At 52.3% G+C, this 22783-nt stretch overlaps 1 protein-coding gene across 4 annotated transcripts in view; it reads right to left on the bottom strand.

Annotated features, from left to right (window-relative positions):
- Nucleotides 1–22783, bottom strand: part of Rph3al (rabphilin 3A like (without C2 domains)) — a 136849-nt gene that overhangs the window by 19886 nt on the left and 94180 nt on the right. For all 4 annotated transcript variants that reach the window (XM_052195381.1, XM_052195379.1, XM_052195378.1 and 1 more), the window contains one exon: nucleotides 3076–3250. In XM_052195381.1, coding sequence (XP_052051341.1) covers nucleotides 3076–3250 — 175 coding nt within the window. The remainder of the gene's footprint in view (nucleotides 1–3075; nucleotides 3251–22783) is intronic.

Below are 22783 nucleotides of genomic sequence, written 5' to 3'. Positions count from 1 at the left end.
TATTGCCCACCCCTACATTTCCAGCAAGCCACAAGAAAGGAAAGGAAACGAGGGGGCGCTAGCATGCGAGCAGGAGACTCGGGGAAGTGGGGAGGCAGCCCAAGGCTTGGGGTAGGGGATGGAATAAGGGTAGGGAAGAGGGTCACAGACAGAGCCTGGGGAAGATGCTGCTACCCTTAGCGCCATGCCTGTGGGAAGAACTGTGGGCAGGAGAGGACAGTGGCCTGGAGTCCCTCAAGACCTGGGGCCAGGAAGAAAGCTTCCTTGTGAGGGCAGCTGGTTTTACCAGCCACCCAACATCTCGTGGACCAGAGGAACTGTGATGTAATGATCACCGCCTCGCACCCTCCTAGCCTCCTTTGCAGTCTCAGAATCAGGGGCATGGCTTACTTGCTTGCTTGCTTATCTGTGAAGCATTTCTTCTGTGCCACTCCGAGTGCTATGTGCTAAGGTCCTGGCCTGCTGAGGACAGACGTGGCCCTGCCACACAGGACGTCTCAGGATTGTAGGAATGGTACCTTCATGATGCCTACTCTGATCCCTGAGCTCAGTCAGCCTAACTGTGGCACTGAAGAGCTGTGTGCACTAGCTTGCCCTGGGTCACCACCAGAGTCTAGCTAGCTGCTGAGCCCCTGGGCACCTGATGGTGGGTGAGGGTGAAGTAGAGGAAGTCACTTTCAGGACTGGAAAGCACCACAGGGATCCAGGCATCAGAGGGCTGGACATGGTGACAGCCTGGACTACACCCTTGAGGCTGCCTGCTGAGGGCTGTCGGCTCCCTGGAGTCCAACAGCTATACAGGGGCCAGATCAGCAGCCTCTGCCAGCTCCCAGGATTCCTTGAGGCAGGTGTGACAGAGCCCTGACCACAGGCTACCATGGACCTTGAGGCTACATGAGCTACCATGTAAGGAGGGATTGGAAAGTTCCTCAGCACAGGCCATAGCTCAAGACTGTCCCTAGGTAAGGATGGTTCCCGCCTCCCCGCCCCCGCCCCAAGCTGGTCTAGTTTCACACAGGTAGCGTAGCCAGAGCTGTGCTCTGTGAGGACATGGTCAGACCTGAGGCAGCCAGGGGCCTGCCCTCAGCTGGAAAGCAGAGACTGACTGGAGAAGGCCCAGAAGCCGCCCAGCAGCAGGTCATGGCGGTTGAAGAACACACACTATCAGGTTCTTTGCAGCTCTGCCAGACAGCCCTGCCCTGTGGTTTCTGCACTGACATGACTCTACTCTCCTTCTTTCCTGGGCTCTCCTTTGCCACAGCCACGAGCTCATCTTCTGAGTTCAGCCTTGTCCACCCCTGCACCACATACCCCAGTGGCCTCCCTCGGCATGGGCACAGATGCAATCAACACAGAGATGCTGTTCCTCCCTGCCTTGCTGCCCGTGCATCAAGTCACTCAGGGACCATAGGGCTCCAACAGGCCTGACAAAGCAGCCTAAAGTCTCTGCATCTTGCTACCTCAGAGCGAGCCTCTAGGCTGCCTGCCAATTCCAAGTGTGTGGGGACGCTGGCCTCCTCCCCTGTTTGTCTCCAAGGCTGAGGAGGTGCCAGGAGTACCGCTGTGCCCAGGGCACAGTGTGAGCTGTGTGTAAGCATATGTGAACATGTGTGAGTGTGTGCGCCTGTGGATGTGTGTGAGCGATGTGTGCAGTGTGTGCGGGTGTGCTGGTTGGGAGCAGGTGGGGAGTGAGGTCCTGTGCGATGGGCACTCGGGTCCCAGCTGCTCACACACACCTCAGGCCTCTCCTCAGCCACTCATGGCAACCGTCTGAACCTGCTGGTCCATTGGCTTCAGTTTCTAAGATCACAGACCTCACACTTTCTGTAGACTCTGGGATAAGGATGTACCCAGAGAGCGGGACTGTGTCAGTGGCTATGACATCCCTGTGAGGCAGTGTCCCAACCGGGCTGTTCCTCTCGCAACCCCTACTTATGAGGACTCCACAGGCCAGGTCTTCACCTGCATTCATCCCTGCACCCCACACATTTGTTTGTGATGTCAGGGAAAGCTAGACGTGGGTCTGAGTCACTCCAGGAAGAGCTGCAGGCATCAGGATGGAGAGAGGCACAGCTGGGAGGAGGGACAGCTGTGAAAGTGCCAAGTGACACAGGACGAAATTACCTGACAAGGGACAGCCAGTACCTAACATGGTTCTGTTTGCAAGGGTGACTCACAGGGGTCTCGTCCCCTGGGGCCTGTTGCTCGGTGACCTTTACTTTTCCATCACAAACATGTGTCACCCTTTTGATAAGGACAAAACAGCACACACGACATGAATAGAGTTACCTCCCAAAGCCCTTCCAAAGCCACTGACAGGCCTGTGATCTTGAGGCTACCTCTTCTGAGGCAAGCCACCCGCAGGTGTCCCCTCACCCCTCTGGCCCCGTGAAGTGTGGCCACTACAGGACAGAAGAAGCCAGACCCACAGGGGAAGGGCATGCTCTGCAGCCCAGCCCTGGCCCTGCACCCTGGGCCTCAGGCTATGTGGCTCTAAGATGCTTCTATTGAATAGCCATTCTGAACCTCCTGCTGCTGTGTGTGAGACCAGGAACTTTGAAATGAAAACCGGAAACAGGAGCAGCCCAGAGCCTTCTATGGCACAGGCAACAGCTGCCAGTCACAGAGGGGCACACACCCACCTCTGGATAGTCACCACAGATACCAAGTCACCCGGCTCGTTAAGACCCAGGGTCTCTCTTTCCTGAGAAATGAAACAGGTGAGGTAAAGATGTGCCCCAGGCCTGCTTGAGAAATGATCTGAAAACCCCTGCCGACTGACCAAGGGCTGGGGGCAGCTCACTGCAAAGATGCTTGTCAAGTTTATGCAAGGACCTGAGCTCCATCCTCAGCACTGCAAGCAGGCAGAAGACATCCTATCCGTGCAGAGCCACAGTGCTGCGCCTGCCTCCTCACCGCAGTTACTGTCCTGCCGGGCGCACAGCTCCGGAAGAGCCCTCTGGCTGTGGCTCCAGAGCGAATAAATCACTTTGTGTTTGAGGTCAGAGGTGCTCTCTGCTCAGGAACACGTGGGGCTGAGGACTACAGGAGCCCACGGAGGGCACAGGTTCTTACCTCTCCCTCGGGCCCATGTGTAGACGCGGCTGGTTTCAGCACTCTGAGGGTGTGGTTCTGTGGGCTCCACAGGCAGAGGTCGGAAGTGGGGATCATCAGCCCGGCCAGGGGTTTTCAGGGGCAAGATGTACTTGGGGAGCCCTTTGTAGAACCAGGCCCCTGACCTCTTCCAGACCTGTGAAGGAGAGACATGTGCTTAGAGTACAGGAGGTTGTACCACCTCCCTTCCCCGTGTGGTACTCTCCGTGCAGGCCTACTGTTGCTCATTTCCGGCAGTACAAGAGTCGACCCAGGATGGATGCATTGTAATAAGTCCTATACTCTCTATCCATCCATCCATCCGTCCGTCCATCCGTCTGTCCGTCCATCCATCCATCCATCCATCCACCCACTCAGTCACATATCCATCCATCCACACATCCATCCATCCATCCACTTACCCACTCACTCAGTCACATATCTATCCATCCGTCCATGCATCCATGCATCCATCCATCTATGTATCCATTCAACCATCCATCCATCCATCCATCCATCCATCCATCCATCCACACATCCCACCCACTCTGTCACATATCCATCCATCCACATATCCATCCACATATCCATCCATCCATCCATCCATCCATCCATCCATCCATCCATCCATCCATCCTACCCACTCCATCACATATCCATCCATCCACACATCATCCATTCATCCATCTACCCACTTGGTCACATATCCATCCATCCACACATCCATCCATCCATCCATCTACCCACTCTGTCACATATCCATCCATCCACACATCCATCCATCCATCCACCCACCCACTCAGTCACATAACCATCCATGCATCCATGCATCCACACATGCATCCACACATGCATCCACACATGCATCCATCCATCCATCCATCCATCCATCCATCCATCCATCCATGGTCTTGTTATATAGCCTAGGCTGGTCTGAAGCAACCCATTCTCTTGCTTTCATTTCACAAGTTCTATAAGACTTGTGTATACTGTCATGCCCAGCTCACCTCCACATCTATTTTATCACCTTCTCTTGCTTCTCTTTGCACAGTGGGATCACAGCAGGGTAGCACCTTAGAGCCTGTAAGGAATGTTATGAACATCACCCACCCACCCGTCCATCCATCGCTACTGTGTCTGTCCCATCACCCACCAGAATCCAAGAGTCTGCCTAGCTACCTCCTACGCTACGGATCCTTCCCCACTTCCAGCACACAGCTGACCCATTCCCGTTCACCGGGGCTGGGATCCCTTTGCCAGCTGCCTCACCTGCACGTCTCTGTCATGCTGAAGCTGAACAGGGCAGGCCTACCCAGTCTCAAACAGCTGTGAGCAGCTCATCTAGTGCCCGCCAGTCCTGGAGCCTCCCATGATCCCATGCCCAGGTCCCAGTCTTTTGAGGAGAATGTTCCTGGTCCTTCACTATTTTAAGCCAGTGTCCTTCTGGCTCCTATCACTGTCCCTCAGCAGAGAGGCCCAGTAATACTACAGTGTCTCAGGCTTGGCGTGGTTGCCTCCAGAGTACAACCAGTGTCTCTTCCTTCTCTGCCTCTCAGTTTTGTGTTTTTGAGGCCCTGGTCTTCCCACAAGACCCCTCTCTTCCATACTCTCAGAGCTGGTATGGGAGACGGCAGATGACACTGGCTGCGTCCTATCTCTTCCCCTTGAAGAAGATCTGATATAGGAAGAAGTGATGAGATCACACCAGGGTTGGTTGAGAAGGGTACCCCAGAAAGCTGGGTGGATCCCTAGAAGTTGAAAGTGTCTACTCTTATTCAGAATAGGAATGACAGCCAGGAACCCTCTGGGAATCCCTCTGAATGCTGTCATTTCCAGGATGGCCACCCTGACTCTCCTTTCTTGTGCCCCATTGGAAGAACCAAGTGCAGAAGAGTCAAATGAATCAAGTCTCTGTTTGATCAGGGCAGAATCGACTGCACCTTCCATGGGCACTGGCTGTGCAGCGCTGGGTGAACATAAGCCTCTCTGAGCTTTGCTCATTCCATTGGTGAAACAAAATGATTCCTGTGGGCTGGGAGTGCCCAGCACCGGGTCCAGCATGCAGCAGGTACCTTCCCCTAGAGCTCTGGGAAGGGTGACAGGGGGCTTAAGAACTGCCGGTTAGGTCATATGACAATATCGAGGAGCTTTCTCTGGAGGATTTCTGTGAAGATGTGGAAAAGACTGGAATCTCCAAGAGCCTCAGATTAGAATTCAGAGCAATAACTGAGATAAGGCCCCCAAACCCTTAATGCCTACTTCAGAAACAGCCAAAGGCTGCATAATCTCTCTTTCTAGGAAGGGAATGTGCTCAGGGTATTGAGGAAGGAGGTGGGGGACTGAGGGAGGGCTGGGGTCACCTTCTGAGAGAACATCCAGTCTTAGTAGGTGCCACGCAGACATTCAGTGTCAATCCTGGGGTTGACCCAGCTGTTGTATGATGTGGACACACAGATCTCCTGGACCCTCAGTTCCCCCACCACCAGGCACGTCTGGGATGGCGCTGTCTCACGAGGGGCCAGGAGGATTAGACCCATGAGTGGACTTAAAGCCTTGCACTAGGTGCAGGAGAGTCACCCAGAGATGCTGGGGCTGCAATCACTGCTGTCACCCTATGTGACAAGCATGAACAGAGCTATCATCTATGGGCCAAATAGCCTATTTACAACGAAGGACCCCGATCCCAGTGCCGGCTGACTGTGAAGGCAGTGTGTGGCTTCTTACTCCCCTAATGTCCATGTCACCATATTTACACTGTGACCTATTATAAGCTGAGAGAGGGAGGGGAGGAGGGGGGGGAGAGGCAGAGAACAAGCACGCCACCCCAGATCATGTCCATCTGGGAAACCCTAGGATGAGCGAGGATGCCATGGTCAGACTTCTCTGAGCTTTTAATGTCCAATGTGTGCAGCATTCTCCAATAGGATGAAGGAACACAGCATGCTACCTACTTAGAATCTGCCTGGCTAGCTTTCTAGCCTCCCCTCTCTGCACATGAATGGACATGTACATACACACACACACACACACACACACACACACACACACACACACACCTGCACTTTACCCTATTCTTATCCTGTTCCCCCCTCATCCCCACCCCAACCTCACCCCTCACTCCCCACCCATCCCATCCTTATCCTTACACCCCCACCCTCTTCCCTTCCCACCCTGTCGCCTGCAGAAATTCAACTCCAATAATGGGCTGACCTCACCCTGTACTTGCTGAGGGAAGTCCAGCTAGTTCTCCAGGTAGACAAGGGTTCTCCTTATGCACTGGACTGTGGGCCATGGGACTTCGGAGTCCATGGCACAAGCCTTGACGACTGCTCCCTGGGTGGAAGAGCCTGGCTTTGGATGGCTCTGTTGTGGTTTTGTTTCCTAGGTGGGGCTGGGAGATGGACTTTAAGCATGCTAGGCAAGCACTCTACCACTGGGTCTAACCTGAGCTCAGTCTCTTACACAGTATGGACATAGGGAGGAATGTTCTGTGGAGTACCCATGAGAAAACCTCCTGTCTTTTAACTTTTCTGGACTGGAAACCGCTGTGGTTTGAACTCTTGTCCCTTTTTAGGAGGAAGGTTGATCTCTGTTTGGTGCTGGCATTTGGCGGTGGGGTCTTTGGGAAACAATATCAGATGAGGTCCTAAGGGTATGTCCCCCATGGTGGTATTAGTGACTTTATAAGAGGAGGAGGCTGAGCCTCACCACAGGCCTGTAATCCTAGTAACTCGGGAGGAGAGGCAGGAAGACCTCTAGTTCAAGGCCTGTCTAAGCTCCAGTGAGTTCAAGGCTAGCCTGGCTAACTTAGTGAGACTTTGTGGGACCATGCAAGGCAGGCTGAGGCCTGGTTGAGCAAGGCTTACTCTGGAGACCCAGTAGAACATTCTACAAGGGATGGAACCAGTGAACCATGCTCCCAGCCTGCTGACCCCTCAACTCCATAATCCTGTGGCCATCAGTCATATGGCCATGCCCCAGGCCTCTAGCATTCTGGCTGGACTCCATCCCTACAGTCACCTGGCTACAGCCAGGTTTTCCCCACCCCACGGTTTCCTGGCAACAGCCAGGTAACCCAGCCCACTATTAAAGGAGGCTTCTTGCCCCCCCTCCTCACTCTCTCTTGCTCTGGTCCCCCAGTTTCTCCTCTTTCCACCTGGTCATGGCCAGTTTTCATCCCTCTATCTTCTCTTTCTCTCTTTACTCTCTATTTCCTTTTCTCTTCCTACTTTTCTAGGAAGCACTGAAACTATGAACTGTCTCTTCTTATCAAAACCTGCCAGTAAGACCATGGAGCAGGCCTCAGCATTTCCAGCCACCAGGAAAGGACCCAGCTTCTTCTTAGCCAAGCTTCCTCTACGGGTACCCAGGAGGCCCATGCCAGGATGGCACCACCTTCTGAGCAAGGACCCCCTCCCGCTAGCCAGGCAGTCTCACGCTCTACAGGTTCTTGCCCGCTGTCCCTACCCCGGTGCAGGGCGTGGGCCTAGCCAGTCTTCTCCTATGCGGGCCCTGCCTGCCAGTTTCCCCCCAACCCCCGCTGCCCATTTTTTTCCCCACAAGACTCTGCCTCAACAAACAAACAAAATAAAAAAAAGAGGGCTTAAGATATTTCTCATCAGCAGAGTGCTTCCCTAAGCATATGGGAGGCTCTGGGTCCCATCCCTAGAATCAGGGGTCTGGTGTTCACCTACTAAGATGGCTCAGGAGGTGAGGACACTTGCGGGAACCTGAGTTCAATCCACCGACCCCATGTGAGGCGGAAGGAGAGAACTGACTCCACCAAGTTGTCCTCTGACACGCCCTCCCGGCACCTGAGTTCACACACACCCCATTTTAAAACCCAGGGGCTAGAGAGCTGGCTCGGCAGCTAGGAGCACTTCCAACTCTGGCAGAGGACTCAGGTTCAATTCCCAGCACCTACATGGTGGCTCATGGCCACCGTAACCTGTCCCACAATGGAAGGAGAGAACCAGCTCAGGCAAGCTGTCCTCTTTCCTCTCTGTGAATCCTGTATACAAAATAAAGAAATAAAAATGTAAAATCAAGTCTTGCCATGTGGTACAGCACGAAGGCCCTCATGAGACACAGGTACTGTAGTTCTAGAAACCCCCAATGCCTAGAAGGGACCCAAAGAAACCTCTGCTCTTTATCAATCATCCCTCTATCATACAGAAAACAGACGAAGATAGTGACACACACACTGATCTAAAATCCACAATGCGCAAGAATGAAAGCCTTCCTCCTCCCAGGGCATACGGTCCAACAGTCCCTCGAGGAAGCTTTGTAATCAATCCCCATTTACCACACAGGAAAATCGAGGCTTCAACAAGTCCAGCTACTTGCCTAAAGTCAACACAGCATTGTATTGTTTTCCTGACTGTCTCCTGTATCCAGGCTGGTCCCTTCCCCACCGTGGGTCATGCCGATTACTGTGTGTTAATAAAGAAATGGTCTCCACCAACACTACAGTGTCTGTCTGCCTCCTCCAGAATCTGGTGGGCCGTGCTCAGGTTCAGCCTGGTGAACCCAGCCCCCGCTGAGGATAGCGAGACTGTTCCCACTGTTTTACTCCTGGGAGCAGGACTAGGTCTCTCCACAATACATTCTTCAGATACCTGTTGGCTACAGCCTCAGGTCATGCTCCAGGATCTAAGGCTTGCACACACGTTCAGATGAGATGCCCCAGGTGGGAGAACATCTATCATGTGCACAGAGACATACAGGGCAAGGACCTTGGGTCAGGTACCCTGAAGCCTATACACTTGCCAGGTTCTGAGGTCACCAAATATAGGTGCTGCAGGGTGGACAACAGAGTCACCCTGCTGTCCCTCTCCTGGTCTTTGAGCCCCTGGCAGCCAGCCTTTATTTTCTCTCCTGGAGTTTTAGCTCCCTCCTGTTAGTGGAAGCATCTAGAAGCTAGCCTGTGCACACTGCAGTACTCCATGTGACGCTGGCGATGGTCCCACTGTGTGTATCCCACAGCATTCTGTAGAGCAGATGCTCATCTGTCCATAGACACTGGGGTCGCCTGCACCCCTTGGCCGGTCCTTAATTCGCAACTGTCTCCCCCACCAGGTCCTATCACCCAGGAAGGAGAGCCATGGCTGTCCGCTCACCGCCGGTCCTTCGAGCTCCTGGCACACTTGGACGCACTTGAACGGAGTAGCGAGAATAGCCGCCACTCAGTTAAACAACGGAATCGATGGTGTGATACTTTCTGGAACATATCCCAACCTGCAGGCCCAGTCACCTTCCTGAGGAAGTGGTCTGGTGTGCCAGATAAGTGCTCTGTCCCAGACTAGGAAGTGGCCTGGTAGTTTCTTATTGTTCTCGTTGGGCAAATGGACTTATTATTTCAAATTCAAAGAGTGATTGATTAGAGGGAGTGTCTAGCAAGTGTGCTGGTGGAGAGCAAGCCCCCAGGCATCTCCCTGGTGGCGCCCACTCCTGCCCTTTGTGCTCCCTGGCATGGCCCAGCCACCAGAACCCATGCTTTGGCCCTGCTGTCTACCACGATTATCCATCTCCACCCCACCTCCCTGTCAACATTCTCTCATCAACAAAGTGCTTTGTGAAGATGTGATAGAGGACACAGGAGGAGAAATAGGAAGCTGAGGAGCCAGTGTCAGGAGTCCACCTCTCTGGGGGTTAGTCAACCTCCCCCCAAACTCTACATACACCTGATCAACTTTATCCCAGCATCTGTGCCCACACGCACAACCCTCCAGGCCAGCCAGACTCGTGTCTCCTCAGGACTCAGTGGGCAGGTCCGTGGCTAGCCTGAGAGATTCTGTCATCCAGATGGCTCCCCCTGGCTTGCTTACCCTGCCACTCAGGATGGTTGGGATACTGGACCAGTGTGGGGAGAGGCAATTCCTGAGGGTCTGGAGCACAGGCTCAGCACTCGGCACAGGATGTGAGCCTGCACACATGTCCACAGAACACACCGTCAGTGTCTTGGGAACCGCCTTCCACAGGGCTGAGCAGGCCTGGCGAGGCGGGTGGCGGGGGTGCCAGCTGGGCCAGGTTGTGAGCAGCCAACCCATCCGTGCCTGGCCATGCACATCCTGACCTTCTCTTGCCTTGGTGCACCGACTCTACAACCTGCCCAACGATGGCTTCCGACCATGTGACCTCTGCCCGCGCCCATCACTCACTGCCCCGTCACCCCCCCATCCCCAAGGATAGGGTCCGGACAAGCCCTCCTTGTAGTCTAACCCCCACCCCAGGCGGGCGAGGCCCACAGATGGGAGAACGCTCCCCCCTTGGGAAGCTGAGTGTCGCTGCACAGCTGCACTCTGCTCCCCATGTGTGGTTTGCTGTGATAAGGCCAGCAAAGCAGCCAGCCTTGAAAATGCCATTTAATGAGAAAAGACCCACACTGCTGCCATGGTGCTCATGGGGAGGGGGGGGGTCTGACTGCATTTAATGCTCCCTGGTACCACTGCTTTGTGCTGGGTTTCTAGGTTTTCCTTACCATTTCAGCTCACGACCAACCTGCCTGCAGATATTGATGGATATTAGCCAAGCTGTTCCCAGGGAATTTTAATTACCGCAGTAACAATCGCTAATCACAGCATTTCCTAAACGTTGGTGGCAGGAGCAGGTGGTAATTGCCGAGGCTCTGGTGGAAGGAAGGGGACAGTTGGGGAAGTGACTGTTGGCAAGGATGGAGGCAGGGAGGCTGAGGAGCCCAGGCTGCCCATTGCTTAGCCCTTTGCTGGTACGACCTGCGTTACATATCTCCGTGTTCCTGGTGGGTCTCACTGACGTCCCTGGCCTGCCCATACTCTGCCTCTCATCCCACAAATAAAGGGGATGGCCCTCTGGCCTTCGCATATTTGGTTCCTAACACTTGTAGTACCTGCGACCTTGTCTCCCATAGGCCATCTGCATTCCCCTGAGAAGTCGTTCATGCTAGATCTTTCAGGATAAAGGCCCCTTTGCTATGCTTCCAAGGCTATAGGGTACCACTGGGACAAGTCCTCACTGGGATGGAGTTCATGTTTGTCTATTGTTTGCCTGTCTGCCCCAGGCCCCCGAACCCTCATGCCCCATGCATCTATATCTGTCTTTGTCTTGATTCCTTTGAGACAGGGTCTCATTGTGTAGCTCTCTGGCTGGCCAGGAATTTGCTATGGAGCCCAGGCTGGCTTCAAACTCCAAGATCTGCCTACTTCTGCCTCCTGAGTGTGCAGATTAAAGGTGTGTGCCTTCATGTAGCGTTTGTCCATTCTTTTGACTAGGATGCTGAGCTCTTCAAGGGCAAGGCTGTGCCTAAGTCATCCCTGAACCTCGTGAGGAATTCACTATGTGAATGGTCGACGGAACAAACAGATAAAATAGAGCAAACGAAGCATGGGCCTTCAAGGGGAATGTTCTGCCTGCTGTACGAACTCCAGGCTGACCCAGCCTCAAAAGCAACAGGAAATGGCCTGGGACAATATTGCCCTTTTTATGCTGTGGTCACTTTAAAGGTCTACTTGTTATGGTAGAGGAAATCCCCTAATCTGACTTGAGCATGCACATGCATGCATACATATATGTACATACATATACACACATGTACATACATGCTTGCACATGCATATACATATGTACATACATATACACACATGTACATACATGCTTGCACATGCATATACATATGTACATACATATACACACATGTACATACATGCTTGCACATGCATGCATATACATATGCATACACACACATAGACAGACAGACGGATAGACAGAAACACACACACACACACACACACACGGACGGACAGACAGACATGCTTTCCACACCTTGCAACCAAACACAGCCGTTTGCCCTCCTTTGAACATACTAAACTCTTCCATTTTTTAACCTGCGAATCTCTGTAGATGTTCCTCTTCCCTTCTCCCAGTGAGCTCTCATTTCAATAGTGGGAAATCACTTCTATCTAGAACTTTCCAGAGAAAGCAAAGCCTCATCTCTCTCTCTCTCCACTGCAAGACACAGAACCTTGCTGTATCATGACCACCCCTGTACCTGCCTGTCCTGGTGGGCGGGAAGTTCTGAGACAGCAGGAACCACCCAGAGCCAGCCACCCCCACCCCAAACCCTTCAGGATGAGAAGAAGAGCTCGTGTAGCAACCCAGTGTTTCCTCTCCCCTTTGCATCCTCCACCCAGGAACCAGACAAGAACCCCACGTGAAGGTCCAAGATCTGCTGGAAATACTCAGGGCAGCCAAACCACCGAGGCTGGCACCTTCCTTCGGCAGCCTGGTGGCTCCATCCCTCACAATCTGTAAGTGATAGACCCATCTTCGCCTGGACGGTACCACCCAGGCACCTCTGTAAATTAGGACCTGGGTACAAATCATTGAGCTTGGAAGATTAATGGCCGATAAGAGAGCAGGGGAGGGAGGGATGGATTGAGGGATGGATGGAGGGACAGACGGAGGGACGGAGGCCTCCACAGTCACAGCTCCCAGGGTTCAGGTGGGGATACAATATATAGAAGTGGGGGTGGGGGTGGGGGTAGGGAGGCAATATCATAGAAAGTTACAAATGTAATTAAAGTGCTAAAAATATTAAAGTGATCAAAAATTAGGAGGTGAGAGAGGAAACAGAGCATCGAAGCCAGGCAGCTCCTCACCTTTCACAGCGTGAGTCAAGGCTTGTGTTGATGAGTCACAAGGAGCATGGCAAGACCCAGCGCGTGAGCGCCAGCCCGCCACCGCCACCGCCACCGCCACCGCCACCGGTGGGCTAGGTGCGGGAGGCCTGGCGTGCGTGCGTGCGTGCACGTGTGCGCGGCTTCCTCTCCTGGCTGACACTTGGTCAAACAATTGGATTTTTTTTCTCTTCTAAACCACACGTATTCCTCTGACTAAAGCAAAAGCATAACGGGCCTGTAATTGAATGTTGATGTTATTCAATCCTCGGGCTGCATGGCAGGTCCCCATGTGGGGAGCTGGAGTGTCTGGCTGGAATACCGAATCTGCATGTGGCTTCAGGGGGAGAAGCTAAGAGCGCCAGAGAGGGAAGAAAAGCAGAAATTGAAATGTTTTTGTGAGTAGAACAAGATAGGAGAAGACGTGACCCCTGGCACATTGCCGTCCCCATCCAGCCACCAAGAGCCAGGACTTTGACAGTGGGAAGCGCAGAGATGAAGGTGAGCTAGGCTGAGGCTAGGGTGTAGGTGCTCCTGGAGGCCAGAGGAGGGTGTTGGCTCCCCCAGAGCTGGAGTCACCGATGACAGTGATTTGCCTGATGTGGTAGGTGCTGGGAACTGAACTCAGGTCCTCTGTAAAAGTACTAAGTGCATCTAATCTCAGAGCTCTCTCTCCAGCCCCTCAAGATTTCCTTTTAAAGATTAAAAAGAAACCACACCTTTATTATTTATTGTGTGTGTTGCAGGGTGTGCCACAGCTTGAGTGTGGAGGCCAGAGGGCCGGAGGCAGGCATCAGCTTTCTTTACATGATATGGGTTCCAGGGATGGGATGCAGACCATCAGGCTTAGCCTCAGTCCTTGCCAGTGGAGCCGTCCTGCTGTCCTGTCGGATCTTGCTAAGGTGTGGCAGAGGCTGGATCTGCCCTTCTGAGGGTCAGCACGGCACACTCTTTGTCCTTTAGTTGGTGGGACTGTGATCTGAGCAGAAGCTGTGGACCAATCAGCAAGAGAAAAACACAGCTCCAATGTGTGGTAGCTTAGCTGGCCAGAGGGATTCAAATAAAAGGCTCCGAGCCAGGGGGAGGGGGAGGGGGAGGGGGAGGGGGAGGGGGAGGGGGAGGGGGAGGGGGGAGGGGGCTGTGGTACCAGAAAACTCCATGCCCAAGGAGGAAAAGGCAGGGTTCAGTTTACATCGCTGACATGAACTGAGCTACAAAATATAATAATAAAACAGAAATTACATTTAAACAGTAGTAATAAAAGAATCGGGTAATTTGGATTCAAAGATCCAGACTGTATCCGTGAAAACCAAACAGCTACAAATAAAACCTCATTCTTCATGGCCAGGGAGGAGTTATTTTTCTATTATAATGTAAGTGATAAAACAAAATTGCTCTGAATATTCAAAAAGTTATACATATATAATTTGTATCAATCAGTAAGTTAGTCAAATCATCTGCAACAACTAAGAAAATTAAAACTAGGCAGATTTGTCATTTTAGCATACTTAATTTTCTTACTTTTTTTTTTAAAAGACAAGGTCTCATTAGGGAATATACCTTTAATCCCAGCACTAGGGCGGCAGAGGCAGGCTGATCTCAGTGAATTTGAGAGTAGCCTGGTCCACATAGTGAGCTCCAGGAATGCCAGAGCTACAGAGTGAGACCCTGTCTCAAAAAACAAAAACAAAAAACAAAAAACAAAAACACCCCCCCCACACACAAGATCTCATATGTAGTCCTGGCTGTCCTCCTTAATGCTGGAATTAAAGGCACGTGACACCACATCTAGACAGTTTTCTTATCCTTTCTGTCCCTGTTGCTTCCTCTCCCACCTCCAGACTCGGGCTTGTGTGACTGTGTGTAGACCTGTGTGCGTGGGTGCAATTGTGCTTGCAGATGTGCATGTGTGCATGGAGGTCAGAGGGCCAACCCCAGGTGTGATACTGTTCCCAGGGAACTGGCCGCCCTTCTTCAAACATTTATCGTGGCAGCACACCTGTGGAGGTCAGAGGACGATTGGCAGGCCTCAGTTCTCTCCCTATATCATGTGGGTTTCAGGACTTGAATGGACAGACGACAAGTACCTTTACCAACAAGATGGCTGGCCCTGGCCACCCTGTTTTTTGAGATAGACTCTCACTGGTTGGCCAGTGAGCCCGAGGGATTCTCCTGTCTCTGCCTCTCCTGTCCTGGGATCACAAGTCATTCTGCCTGGTTTGGTTTGCATGGGTCCTCGTGCATGCCCGGCAGGGACTCTCTGCAGCCCTTCTCCTTTAAGCTGCTCTCTGTTGTAGTTTGTTTGTTTGGATAGAGTGCGGGTAGCCATCTTTCCTTGCTCTCTGCTTTCTTGCCTCTAGAGAGGGAGCCGTGGGTATTATTCAGATAGCATTTATCAGCCACCTCTTGTGTGTTCAGACTGAGCGGGGTAGGGGGGTGGCAAAAACCAAGTGTTCTTGGAGACAAGCTGCTCCCCCTCCCAAGTGAGCCTTCCCTTCTGCGCAGGGTCCTTGGTGTTCCCGCACAACCTGGAGTCTGTACCCAAGGGAGGGGTGTGGGAGAACCAGGGCCACTGGGCAGAGCTGTCAGCTCCCTCCCTTCTCAGACGACTCTATAGCTCTCAGAGTGTCAGCTCCTGAGGTGTTAACCAGAGGCTGAGACCCCTCCCAGGGGCCATTAGCACATTTGCATTTTGAAGAATAACACTTTTTTTTTTCTTTTCTTTTTCTTTTTTTGGTGGCGCTGGGGATGAAGCTCTGTGTCTGAGGCATGTCAGGCAAGGGCTCAACCACTGAGCCATCCCTTCCCTTCAGCAAGCAACACCATCAGTCTGGGGATCATAGTTTAAAACTCACTGTGTGTGTGTGTGTGTGTGTGTGTGTGTGTGTGTGTGTGCCCTCGCAAGTTGTGTCTGTGTTGGTGAGTCAGGAAGAGAGCTCCACCAGCTGCTACCTCCTCTGAACCTCTGTTCAGCCTTCTGGATCTTCCTGGTAGATGGCTGTCTCTTCTTGGGGCTCCCTACACTCTATGCCTGCTGTGGAAAGTCCCCAACCTCACCAGGACACTGTGAACTAAGGCAGAGAGACCCCCCCCCCCCCAGGACGCTCGGCCCTCTGGGCCCTGAGGGCAGGAAGCTGAGCTCAGCAGCCTGGAGCCCTGAATTCCCGGGGTCTGAGCAAGCCTCCTCTTAATTCAAGTGGGCTCTGAGCAACCAGGGCAGCCTGGGAGGCTAGCAGCTGCCGGCGCAGCAGAAAGGGAAAGCTGCAGTGAGGGGGAAAAATACACTCTGAGGGTGCTGTCTGATTTTTTTTTTTTTTAGAGATAATTCAAACACCGGCTGGATTATTTCAGAACCAGAGGGAGCGCTCTGCTCTGGCTTCCGTGCAGCAGCCTCTGGCGAGGGGCTGTTTCTAGAACAATTATCCACCCATAATAAACAGGGGGAGCTTGCCAGTGTCATGAGGCAGTGGCATAAAAGGCTATGCCCCTGCATCAGGGGTAGACTTGCTGGACCTGACTCTAGCCCTCTCTCTCTGTAGCCTTGTTGCCCACCCTCAGGAGTATCCCTCCAGCCCTGTATCTCCCATGCTATCTGGAATGCCGCCACCCTCTGCAAGGACCATCGCCTCTCCCTGGTCCAGAGTACTGTCTCCACCCTCCTTCTTGGCTGCTCCTGTCAGCTCAGCAAATCCACAGGGATAAGGCTCTCTGTCCCTTCTATACTGTGGATTGGCAACCCTTTGAAAATGCTTCCCCTTACTCTGAATTCATAAGCATCGCTAAATCGCTCTGAATCCACGCTGACCTCCCCTCCCGTTCCCGCTGCAGGTCTTGGGGAGCGTGCTCAGGTGGTGGCTGGCGGGGGAAGCCACGCTCTGGCCCCAGATGGAGTGGGCTGCACACAGGAAATGAATAGAGGCTGTGAGCAGAAAATTGCACAGGCCAATTATAGCAAGCCAGGTCTTCTCAGAGGAGCTTCTCGATTTTGATTCAATTCCCAGAACAACAAATACGCCAGTGTTTAAACACAGTCCCAGCCAAAGCGACACTACTGGCCCCTGGGTGGCTCTCAGGTGGGGGAGGATGGGGTCTTAAATGTTGGGACTTGCTTCTCAATGGCGCATGCGGTGAGCGCTTCATTTTCAGTGGGCTTTGTTTCTCTAATTCTGAGGCCCCTATATCTTTCTTCCTCATTGTTCCCTTGTTCTATTAGGTTCATTTGTTCTTTCTTTTTTTTAAAATCCCATTTTTCTGTGAGATCTTACCGACTTCTCTGGGTCACTAATTCAAGCTTCCTATTTTGTCTGACTTGGGGGATTTTGAGTTGTCTTTAGATGTATGCTGGTGACATCTGACACGCGGCACACAAGGTTTATTCTGTACACAGCACAATTCAGAACCGTCTTCATGTAAACTCACCAGGAGACCAAGCATTACTGGCTTGAGGAAGCCCTTGGGTAGGAGAGCCACGCTAGGCATCCCAGGGTCGCACTACAGCTCCCTGGTCCTGGTAGTGCCACCTTAGACTTGTCACCAAAGGTCCAGATCCTCCACCTAGTTGCAAAATGGGGACACTGATGGTCACCTCTGAGCCTTGCGTCAACCCTGAAGGAAGAACGTAGCAAAGGCAGCTTCCCTGTGCCACAAAGACTTTCTGGCAGCCCTGTGGGGTATATGTTTTAAATTGTTTCTTTAGGAAAGGAAATGGGGTACCACCCCAGGGCTAGGCACTACCTAGGAGAACAATACCCTGGACTCCCCAGTCCCCATCTGTGAGACAGCTGGCCAACAGGAGGGGCGCAACTGTGCCAGCCAGTGGCGTTTGGCATCTTAAAATCAAGCTGGAAGCTTGGATCACATTTTATCCAAATTAGTGCAAGAGAGAGACCAATTTCAGACACTCTCTAGAGCGAGTGCTCTGACAGAGCCAAACACACGTCTGACAGATAGGGTGGGAGGGACCAGAAGGAATGCAACGTCGGACAGAGTCACACCAGCTGGGAATGCAGGTACCTTGTACCTTGCTGTAGTCAAGGTAAATCTCACAAATTATAGGGTCCTCAACGATGCCAGCTTCTGAGCATACTCCTAAGGTGGCTTGGTAACTTGAAGCACCAAGTAGATGACACAATTAATTGAAGCCTTGTGGGCCAGAGACCGACCTCCAAAAAGGACTACGCTGACCTACTGAGTACTGAGGCTTCGGGGACCATGCTCCAGGATCTGCCTCAGGAGACGCTGGTACCACACAGCAGGGAGCCTCGAGTCCATGGACATGCTATGTGCCAGAGGATTCCCACTGTGCTGTCCTGGTCTTTGCTCAGATGCCCATTAACCTCCCCATTAGAGCCACTTCAAGTCTATGTTGAAACCCAACCTTCTGGGAAGGACCCAATGACGTCTGCCTTCACTGTCACCTTGACTGGATTTGGAGTCACTGAGGAGATGCAGCTGGGGATATATCCATGAGAGTTTTCTGGGGAGGCTTAACTGAGAGTTTAGGGGAGACCCAGCCTAAATGTAGGCAGTCCTGTCCACAGGCTAGGGTTCCTAGTTGATATAATGGGTGCCACCAGAATTCTTTTACTTCTTGACTACGGATGCAGTGTGACCAGCCACCTCACATTCTATCCACCTTGCCTTCCCCACACCAAGATGGACGGCGGCGTACCTTCAAATGGTGAGACAAAATAACCCCCTTTACTTCTGTAAGTTGCTTCTGTCAGGTTTTAATGTAGTTACGGATATGACTACATTAAAAGTAAGAGGCACATACATTGGCCTGCCCAGTTGTTTTCTCAGCTGTGGTAATGATACAATCTACAACTGTAAGCACTTTTAGCTTTACAGCTCAGCATCGTTACGTGCATACACACTGCTGCGCCACCACCCTTCAGTCACAGGACTCTACTCGCCTCCAAAACTGAAGCTCTGCACCTACGTCACACCAACTCACCCACCCTCAGCACCTGCTGTTCGCTCCCTTCCATGTCCCTGGGTCTGCCAGCTCCAGCGACCTCTCGTAAGAGGAACCCCTCAGTGTTCGCCCTGGTGTGACTGGATTTCTGTCACCCAAATCATTACCTCAAGGTTCATCCATGCAGTAAGCTATGTCTCAATGCCGTTCTCTTAGGAGGCCACACAGTGTGAGTGGTGTGTGGGGCACATTTCACTTAGCCACTTGTCCAGTACACACTTGGGTGGTGTCCTTCAGCCATTGTGAACACTGCTGCCATGCGTGTGTGTGTGTGTGTGTGCAGTATCTGTGTGAGCCCCTGCTTTTAACCCTTGATATTTCACCTAAATAATTGGCTGTAAATACCCATCATCTAGAAATGCTAGAGAAAAGGGTCATTTTACAGAAATATCTCAGGAATCTACTACACTCATCTCTACAGCAGCCACGCTGTTCTGTATTTTTGCCAGCAGTGCAGAGGTCTGGTCCAGGTTTCCCGCATCCTCACCAACACTGCTTGCCTTAGGATTGCCACCCTGAAGGGTGTGACACGGTGGTGACATCCTCTTCAGTCCTGCTCCCTCCACCTTGTTCTGTCTTCCTTTTCAGTATCCAACAGATTATGTCATTTGTGCCAGCCGGTTTTTATGTCAACTTGACACAAGCTAGAGTCATCCAAGAGGAGGGAGTCTCAATTGAGAAAATGCCTCCGTAAAGATCAGGCTATAGGCAAACATGTAGGGCATTTTCTTAGTGATTGATGTGGGTGGTGGCACTGCTGGGTTGGAGGGCCTGTAAGCGATGAGAAAGCAGGCTAACAAGCCCCGTGGAGCAAGCCAGTAAGCAGCATCCCTCCATGACCTGCCTCCAGGTTCCTGGCTTGTTTGAGTTCCTGTCCTGACTTTCTTTGCTGATGACTAGTGATTTGGAAGCGTAAGTCACAGAAACCCTTTCCTCCCCAGCTTGCTTGGTCATGGTGCCTCATCACAGCAGTGACAGCCCTGAGACACTCTTATTTACCAGCTTGTTCATGGTTTACTGTAAGTTGCCACCTGTGCTAAGAGAGCTCAGGAAAGGGACATTTGGATGCTTTGAGCATTACTGTTTTGAAGGGCCTGAAACAGTACAGGAGCATAGTAAATACCCAAGGGTGTTATGAAGGAATGAATGACTAGAAGGCAGTCTTGTTAGAGTGCATTTTGGAGGAAGACACAGCTATCTTTAACTCCTGGCTCCATTAATCACTCCTCGGGGTCTTTGGGCAGGTGACCTTTCTCCCAGCCTCAGCTATTCCATCTGTCACAGGGACCAAAATCCTCTGGTCCCTTGCTGGGCTTCTGTGAGGAAGATGGACGTTCACTCCTTGGATGTGACCAACATCTATAGTCATTATTAGCCTTTCTGGTGTGTGTGTGTGTATACAGTTAGCACAGAGGACTATGGTGGGGTTGTGATTAAGTTTTTCCCTTTGGGATCTGTTGGCATCTCAGGGTAAAACTTCCTATGTGGGGGCTCAGACTGGCACTTCAAACAAGTGACAGGAAGGTGGGAGTGGGTCAGTCTGTCTTCGAGGATGCTCCTGGTGGGGGCATCCGGATAGGCAAACTGCTCTGGGACCTGGTGGGTGCCAGGAGCCTCCTCCTGCTGCCACTCGTGCCTGTGTGGGAGGCCAGGAGATAGCTGCGACTGGGGGTTGTTTGACAGAGCCGCAGCAGCGTGGGAGGTGACCAACAACACACTGAGGAAGTGTGGCCATCCAGGTCCCCCAGGAATGTCGCTACAGCAGCAAGCCAGGGACAGATGGTAGGGGACTCAGGCAGCCACCTGTCCCAGCACCATCCACCCACTCCTCAGCGTGCTCTCGGGCCTGTGAAAGGGGCCCTCAGGCAAAGCTGTTTGCAGCAAGAATCCAAACTGCAGGCGATGGAGACATCCAGCCTGGTGAGGCAGATGGCAGCCTGCAGTGACACAGGCAGCCAGCCAGAGAGGCAGGTGCCAAGGTGATGGACTCAGCAGTCACAGGCAGTTTGACGGGGATGGGGGAATGTCCCTGATTCTCCCGTTCATCTTCAGGCTGTGAGGCCCAGGTAAGGGACAGCTCTGCCGCCGGTGGATGACCCTATTGGGTACCACTCACCTCTGGTCTGGGTGGACTCAAACAAAAGGCACTTTCCTACGTTCACTTTCCCGATTCCCAGATTTCTCTTACAGTCAATCGACAAACAGGAGAGCGAGTGAGGGGAAGTGGGTACACCCCGGCTTCAGTGGGTCCGTGGGCCCCTAGTCAGGATCACCAGTGATAAGATTGGGAATCAGATCATAGGCATGTTGCTGGGGAGAGGCTATGAAATGGTGAGAAAAGGCACTTTTCTCTGGAAATTCCTCTTTGGATCAAAAAAACATTTCTTAAACACCTTTCTGTGCAAACCACTGCGGGAGCCTCAGCACGTGTCAGCGGCGCAGGCTCTGCCTGGGTCTAATCAGGATTGTATGTATGAAAGCACAAGAGACTGCCGGGTAAAAAAGAGCGCTCTAATTGTATTAATCAGCTTTCAATTACTTACAAATTGCTGTTCACCCCTTCTTAGCTCATCCCCTTGGTTAACAAAGCCTGCAGCTTCAGCGGCTACCTGTTAGAGGCTGGGGGAAGGCTTTCAGTGATGCAGGGAGATGGAGATGCTAATTAACCTTTCCACTGATTGCAGGACAATTTTGGATGAATCATGGCTTTTGGTTTACTTGGTTTTGTTTTTGTTTTTTTTTTTTAATGGATGAGGAAGAAAGGCTACACGGTAAATGAATTTTCAGGTTGCTACCTTTAGTCTCATGGTTAGAGCCTCCAGTGGGGTCTCTTCCAACCCCAAGGGACATACATACCTATGGAGACCTGTGAGAGGTGGAACTGAAGATCCGCCAGCAGGGGCGGGGCTGTAGCCAGGCTCGCCTGCCTGCCCAGCACTGGAGGGGATTGAGTGTGTGACATCACACCCAGGCCTGGCCCAGCAGAGCCTTCTGTGGCACATAGAGCCATCCTTTGTCTTTCATCCCTGCCATCATCAAGAGATGAGAGTCCCAGACACAGCAGGGCTGCTAATGTAACCTGCATCTGGGATTTACTTCAGTCAGGCTCCCAACTCGGGAGCAGAGCCAGGGGGTGCCGAGGAGAGGCTCGAAGGTCCTTAGGTCCTGACCCCTTTCTCATGGCCACAGAGAATCACAGGTGTGACACTCTGAGATGGAGAGTGTCACAGGTAAAAGTTCCCAGCAGAGGAGGGGATGTGAGAGGTTTTCCTATTGCTTCCAGGTCAGCCTTGGTCTACCAGGCTGGGTGCATGGGAAGACTGAGGATCAGAGGGAACGTGAGCCTGGGAAAACTGCCTTAGAAGCGGGCAGGGCAGGGACAATCCTGGAGACACCAACCCATGGGAAACATGGAAACTGCACGAATTTGCTTGCCAGGTTTCAGAGGGAAATGGAGAGTGTCTTGAAGAGATGAATACTGGCCTAGGAAACAGAGTCTGGAGAACAGATGAGGTGGGCTGAGGCAGGAGGATTGAAAATTAGAGGCAAACAAACAGATAGTAACCCAAAGGGAAGGCTGTAGACCTGGATGGAAAGGACAAGAATGGAAATGGGAGGAAAGGGCAGTAGCCGAGCCTGCGCTGGAGCCAGGAGCCAGGAGGGTGACAGCCGAGTGGCCGGAGAGGGACCTGTGCCCGGTGCTCATGAGAGCATCAGTTGGCTTCTCTGCAACATACCTGGGAATCCCATGAAGTCAAAGATGATCATGTATCATGGCCCAAAAGAAACTCTCTTCTCTGTTCTCAGGAATGACTGAGAGTCTGGTGAAGGATTGTTCCTAACTCAGGAGCAGAGGCCCCCACATCACCAATGGGAGGAAAAGGACAAGAGGGAGATTTCAAGGGCGAGGGTCTACAGCAGGAGAATAAAGACGTGTAGGACAAACACATCTACACACATCAATCTCAGAATCATGACTTTGAATAAAAGCGGCCCGCACAGAAAATGAACTCAGGACGCTGCCCCTGGAGGCAGATGTGTCACGACCACACGCTTGACT

The sequence above is a fragment of the Apodemus sylvaticus genome, chromosome 10 (genome assembly GCF_947179515.1).
Source record: "Apodemus sylvaticus chromosome 10, mApoSyl1.1, whole genome shotgun sequence".
Taxonomy (NCBI): Eukaryota; Metazoa; Chordata; class Mammalia; order Rodentia; family Muridae; genus Apodemus; species Apodemus sylvaticus.
This window is presented reverse-complemented; position numbering and strand designations above follow the sequence as displayed.